The 7,088-nt window shown below is 42.0% G+C and overlaps 1 protein-coding gene across 2 annotated transcripts in view; it reads right to left on the bottom strand.

The window, feature by feature from the left end:
* Positions 1 to 254: 254 nt before the first annotated feature.
* Positions 255 to 7,088, bottom strand: part of SPATA6 (spermatogenesis associated 6) — a 41,975-nt gene continuing 35,141 nt past the window's right edge. The window contains exon 13 of one of the 2 annotated variants that reach the window (XM_083867762.1): positions 255 to 6,166. In XM_083867762.1, coding sequence (XP_083723888.1) covers positions 5,986 to 6,166 — 181 coding nt within the window. In that variant the 3' untranslated portion in view covers positions 255 to 5,985. The remainder of the gene's footprint in view (positions 6,167 to 7,088) is intronic. The other variant, XM_083867763.1, reaches the window with a different exon arrangement.

Below are 7,088 nucleotides of genomic sequence, written 5' to 3'. Positions count from 1 at the left end.
AGAGAAGAATGGAGCTGAGCTGAGCTGCATTCCATCCAATCTGCTGCCTCCACAAACGGCAGAGAAGCTAAATGAAGCCCAGAACATATGGCACTGTGCTGACAGAGCTCCCAAACTGGTTCTGCATGAGCAACAAGGAACATCTTGAAACGCACAAGACATATGTGTTTTAGGAAGAAGATTGAAGTGTTTCATAATAAAACAGGACAAAGTGAAATACAAGTGCTGTATAAAATTTTAATTAAAAACTGGTTTTACCCCTCGACGTGAATATACAATATGTTTCCCAGATGGATTTCATATTTAAGTATTATCCAAACCAGAAACATAAATGAGACAAATAAAGCCTTCAAAAATGGCACAGAGGCTAAAATGTATGTAAACACTAGATGACTGTGGTGAAAACAAGGCAAGCAGGGAAAGCAACCTCTTAGCAAAGTGTTTACTACTGGAATCCTGAATGAAACAGTTCCTAGAGCTACAGTCAGGGTAACAATACAAATACAAGCATCAGAATTCACCACCACTCAGTGATGTAACTGGTGCTTTTGTTCCTCAGGAGTTGCCCAGGCTATTTCCTACACTGATAATTCATGGTATAGGAGTGCATAATTCATGGCATGCCTGGCATCAAACCCTCTCCTTTCTGGCCTTCTCCCAGCCTCCCACCCTGCTCTGTGTGAAGCCCTCTTCATTCCATGCCATCAGCTCCACAGGGTTATGCAAAGGCCTGGCCACAGAGCAGGATTTTTGTGCTGTCTCCTCAGGATCAGTAAATCCTTATGAACCAGGAGGGATATTGTTTTGCAGCAGCAAACTCCTTTCCCCGAGGAGGTGAGAAGGTGGCTCAGATCCCACTGCTCAGGCTGCAGGGAGTTCTCTGCTGGGCCAGAGGCAATCACCCAGAATTGAAGGGAAATGCACACGAAGAAAAAGCACAATCTCCACACAGATCAAGCAAAGAGAAAGATTACAGTTCCTTTATGCTGCCATCCAGACAAATTATCTCCACACTTCAGAGAATTTCTCACAAAGATAAAATGGGAACAAACCCCATGCCTTTGGCAAGCCAACACTGATAAAAGGAGCTACAGCCACATCTTTGAAGGGCTTTGGTTGATGATGTTTTGAATTCCATGGGGAAAGCACCAGAAGCCAACAGTAATCAAGGGGGCTTGTGCTTAATAGCTCCTGTGCAATGGAAACAGGAATACTGGGGGTTTCAATCACTGCCCAAAACACTGCTGCATTTGTTGGAACTGAAAGGAACTGGGCAAAGACCAATTCTCTGCTGCTCCCAGACACATCACCTAAGGCAGACACCCCTTCTGTCAGGGAGGCAGCTCATCAAGACCAGCCCTAGAAGTGCTGTCCTCTCTCAGCTTCAAGTATTCTCACTGGAACCAAGAGGCTCAATTTCATTGATTTGAAAATTTCCTCAAATTCCTTGATTACTAAATAAATCCCGTGAGAAATTCTCAGCATCCTGATAATGATCACTCCATGACCACTGAAGTAATTAACACCATGGCCTTTCCTATGACCCAGAGATTCCAAATTACCAGATTTATACAGTAAGAGACCACTCCTAAAAGGCTGAGAATTTCGTTGCATGGTTCAGTGTTTCAGAAAACATTTTAAGCTTAAAAATTGGGAAGAGGAGAATTATGTACCAAGTTGCTCCTCGTACATGGAGTGGGAAGGCAGAGATTCCTTCCAGCTCTCTGACAAAGCCATGGCACACCACACAAAATTTTTCAATGTCACTTTGCACTCTTTGTTCCTGGGGAGAGGCTGATGATCAGTGATGTGAGAGATGTTAACAGTGCAGGTCAGTAAACAGAACAAACAGCACTAAGACATCAGGATGAAAAAAAATATATTAAAAATAAGATAAAAAAGGTATCATAAGAGCAATCAGTGTGAGGATATGAACCTGGATCATGCAGGAGACAGAAGCTGAGCAAGATACCAACTGCAAAGATTAGCTCCTAAGAGCACAAGTAGTAAAGCAGCTCATTATCTTTTCTAGCCCTCTCTGATCAAGATAGAATTCTATTAAATCTGATTAAGATTTGTTTAATAATTGTCTGATTAAAACATAATAAACCAGGGGAAATTAAAATAAAGGTTACTTTTTAGTAACCTACAGATGAGGTGGGACTTTTCAGCCAGGCTTCCATAAAACAATTTCTTTAACATTCACCTCAGGATCCCAAAGCACTTCTCAGTCATTTAATTAAGCTTCAACAGAGCACAAACTCCCCATTTTACAGCTGAGGTAACAATGAGAAGGAGTTTGGAAAAGACTATTTAATACTGAGCCGAGCTAAATGTTCTGTTATTTTATCCCAAAAATAGATTCCCAATATCTCCAGGTAGATAACTTTCTCCCCTGATAATTTTGGCAGCCTCTGAAGTAAAATTCAAACATGTGATGCACAACCTAAAGAACAGCCCTCATCACTTCCCAAGCTGCTCAGCTTTGGAGCATAAACATTGGTCCCCATCCATCTTACAAAGCTGCTCCTACCTGTTCCCATTACTCCAAGCCATCCCTATGCTTCTTATCCTCAGAGGAGCAATTTAAACTTCTCTTCCTCTAAGTCAAAAACTTAGGTAAGGCAAATAATTAAAGAGTTTGACATTTTTGCCATTAATTCACACCAGGTCAATGATTGAGCGATTTCCAAAGCAGCTACTCCTCAGCCAAGGATTTGCATTTCTTCTGAACACAGGCAGGCAGTTTGTCTAAAGCCAGCCCAAGATCCTAAACTGTACCAAGTTATTCATAGGAGAGATGGAAGGGAACAAGTAGGAAGCAGAGTCTGACTCATTAAAATGAAAATGATTAAAATATTGCACTGATTGCATCCTGAAAGCATCACTGCATGCTGAACAGCTTTTGGTGAGAACACCCGTGGGTTATAATAACTTGGGGAGGGCAAGAGAGAGACACAGACACAAGAGAAAAGCACCAATTCACTCCTCATCTGGCCCATTATTGCCAGATTTGAGTAGGCAGCTTTCCTTTAGGAGCTAAAAGATGGGGGTGGAATTATGCCATCCCACTGTCACTAGAACTTTGTGGATGGCAAAAGATAAGGAATGAGCACAGAAAATGCTATTTAAAGCTCCACTCAGGAATCTAGAAATTTGCATTTGATAGAAGGGATTTAAACTGTATTAGAAGGCGAGGTGCACTAAACAATTACAGTTTATTGCTGTGTTGGTTCAGTGCCTGAACCTCCACTTCTCCCAGGCTGCAGGGGCAGAACAGCAGAGCTCAGAGCTGTGTGTGCTGGAAGGGCCACCTGAGCAAACAGGGAAGGGGAAAATGCTTCTGAAAACAAAGTTCCTTGAAGACTTTAGGGACAGATCAGAGTAATTTGGGTCTGAAGTTACATTCCAGAGGAAAATTTTCCATCTACCAAATTGGATTTCCAGCACAATACTTGGAAGAGAGCACTCTTTGCTGTATCATGGCGTGAGCTGTGGAATGACTCTGACCCAGGAGAGGAACATCTCCTGAAGCAGCTGATTCAGAGAGACATTGAACACACATCTCCTTCCCAGCTGGAGCAGGGCCAAAGATACTCAATCTGTCTGCTCCATTTGATGTTATGCTGCAGAAGGCGGCTACACTGAGAATATTCATACTGGTCAAAATTCAATAATGACCTTTTTTCTCTCCCATCCAGTTTTCACCTTTGCTGAAAATTTTTTTCATCTTTGATGAGAACTGAAGGTTGCCATATTACCATATGCTTCCTTTTCTTAGCTAGGGAAATCAAACAGATATTCCTTGGACCCTCTGAAAACACCACTTTGCTTTTTATAGTGCACCCCCAACCTTTCTCATCCCCTCGTGTCTTCAGTTCATGGCAATTTGTGTCCTTCATCAAACACACAGAAAAACCCCACAACAATCCCTCAGCATTCAGGCCTTCTCTCACACTGAACAAACAGGGACTGAAATCTGCTGGATTGCTGGGGAGGGAAATATCAAAGAGGTTTTCTGTGTCACAGAGCCAGATCAGGCCAAAGGGAAGCAGCCAATCTTCAGAAGACTAACTTTTACTCAGCTGTGAGACTGGGGAGGGAATGCACAGAGAATATTGAATGAAAACTGCAGGACACCAGGAGAACACTGAATCTTATGGCTCAAACACATATAGGAAACTGCAAAAACCTTCAGGTTTCAACATATTAACTTTACACCAAAAGCTTGGAAAGTATTTCTCAGAATCTACCCCATCTATTTATTATCTATTTCAATATAGCTACTCCTCTGGGGAGAAAGAAAACTATTCCTTTGTGGACTAATATGGGGTCACTGGAGAGGCCAGTGAACACCAGGTCCTGGTAGCACAACCCTCCATGGCCCCTATGCCTTCAGGAACACAGCTGGGACAAATTTTACTTTTCCCTTCTGCAAAAAAAAGTGTCCTGTTACCTCACAGAGTGACCCAGCACTTCTCCATAGCATGAGATGGTGCCACTAATGCCCCCTGAAAACACTAATGTGCTAAACGGCAGCAGGGACAGAAGTTATCAGTGTTAATCCACTTCAACTGGTCCAACAGTTACAAGAAATAGAAATGTCTGTATGTGAGACACTTCCTCTGAGAGTGCCCTTGCCTGAAACAGCAGCACACAGCCCCTCCACGTGCTCTCCCACCAGCAGAACTGCTCACCAACTGCTTTCTCAAATCAATTATGTTGTCTCAGCATTAAAGGAGGGAAGGCAGAATAGACCAACTTTTTGTTTATGTAGGCATGCTGGCAGGTTCCAGTCATATGCTGTGCCATCTGTACTGCTAGCTCTATCCTCTATCTAATCACAACAGGTAAAATGGCATCGGTGGAGCTGCCTCTGTGTGCTCAGAGAGGGAGGCAGCCAGAACAGGATTTGTTTTTTCCGCATTCTGGGGGGAAGCAGGAGATGGACACTCTTGCCCTTTTAAAACATTCAGCTTTTCAATGGATGGGCAATTTGCCCTGGTCTGCTAATGTGGGATCTGCTCAGTGCAAGGCTGAAAAGGTTCCATCCCTGGGGAAAGCATCGAACTGCTGATGAACATTTGGTGGCCTTTAGCAAAAACGAAGTGATTGCTGCCAACAGGATCCCAGCAGACAGGGAAGGACAGGCTCCAAATTAGGTGGGATTGTGATGCAGGAATTTCAGAAGGCCTGTACAGAACACAAGGAGCTTGCTGACTAGCATTGGTCTTTCCCCCTGCACAGTCCTTTCTTATTCATATTTTTAAAATGACAAATGTATTGGCAAATGTCATGGCTGGAGAACATGGAGGCTTTGAAATGCAAAGGCTTTGTGAAGATGACCTTTCATCTCACACAAAGGCTGCTGGGCTGGGTGGTTTTCTTTTAAAATCTCACATTATTAGAACACTTGTGACTAAAGGTGCTCAAAAGCACTTCAAATACATGATTATGGGTCCTACAGTACCAGAGTCTGTGCCATTCTCCAAAATAAACAATTAAAAGGCAATTATCTAGATATCAATTCTTTGTCCTGGGGGAGTCACTTTTAAACCAACACTCACATTCACCTTCCCCTTTAGGTCCCCTCTCTGACCACCAGGATATATTGCTTCTTCAACCAATTGTGTTGAAACTGCTGAAGAGATTTAGATATTTAATAAGAAGTGGCTGCAGCTGAAACCTGAGTTGACGTCAGACAGGACTGTCCAGCAGATCAATTAGTCTTCAAATGACTCTACATTCAGAGCCTCAAACGAGCAATGCCATCTTGCTTAACTGTGGAGGAGATTTTTTTGTTAGTGATTATTTGTTTCTTTTATGGGGGATGAATGTTAATAATTTCCTTTTTTCAGCCCAGGTCAAATTCCCATTTCTCCAAAACCCTGCCTAACCATAAAGACACCTGAAAAAATAGAGTAAAATATAAAAATAGGTTTAGTTACAAACACTGTATACTGCACATTTTCAGCTGAGTTGTTCTCAGGAATATGTTTTGTAGTCTGAAACAGCACCAACAGTTTTTTGGTACATGTTTCTATACATCTTTGCCAGAGTCTCCTCCAAGATTGCTCTGTGAGGCTTCTCTTTGTACACAGCTGCAGGACCAGACCAACATTCAGCACTGTCCAGGTGAACAGGAGCATTCCGCTGCGGTGGAGGACTGTCAGAGGAAAGAGGATAAGAAACAATGATCAAATCAAGACATGGAAGAGGAATCAGCAGCACAAAATGAGCAGAAATACCAATGTCGGGCTGCTTAGCACAGATTACCTTCCACAAACCAAAATAAAAACTGCACTGCAGCTACTTTTAAAAAATGGAACCTCCCCCCTCATGTTATTCATTCACACAAATCCTCCCCCACTTATCTGAGTACACTTTGTAATGCCCCCCAAATAGAATTAATTTTCAGGGAACCTGCAGTAATTTTGCTGTATTTTTGCAGGCCATGTGACTAGGCAAGAGCAACACAGTAGGATTTCTGTATCCTTTGAAGGTGAAATTGTAACCACAAGCAGCTATTTCAATACCAAGACAATCTATCAGGGGGATATTAAATTACTGTGGTTTCAGCTGTAAAGTGCTCTATCAGAAGCATCTTGGATTAAGTTTTCTAACAAACACATTTTGATATAGTGGCAATCCAGGGTTCCTTCCCCACCCCATCTTCTGTATCACTGTTTTAATACTGAACACAAATACAGGCTCATCTTTCAGTTGCTTTGAGAAATTGTTCCCTAGATCTGTGAAGTGAAATTTATATTCTGCAAATCATTATGAAACACTGACAAGTCTGAATAGTTTATATCTAAACATCATGACTATCTGCTTCCTCTTGATACTTTCAAAACAAAGGTTTGTGTCAAATAACTAAATGAGCAATTTCCCTGTAATAAAGCATGAATCAAGAATCAAAAGCCGTCAGAAAAAAATTACAACTGAGATGACATTTTTCACATCTGCTCATAGATTTAGGCATTTAAGACACTTAAAAATTAGGACTGAGCTATCTTCAGCTTTTGCAAATGTTCTCTGTCTAGGAAATGAAGCTGGAAGTGTGAAGTTTAGGGTGACCATCTTCA

This window comes from Zosterops lateralis, assembly GCF_965231275.1.
Source record: "Zosterops lateralis genome assembly, chromosome: 9".
NCBI lineage: Eukaryota > Metazoa > Chordata > Aves > Passeriformes > Zosteropidae > Zosterops > Zosterops lateralis.
The sequence above is the reverse complement of the archived record's forward strand: the minus strand, read 5'-3'. Positions and strand labels throughout refer to the sequence as shown.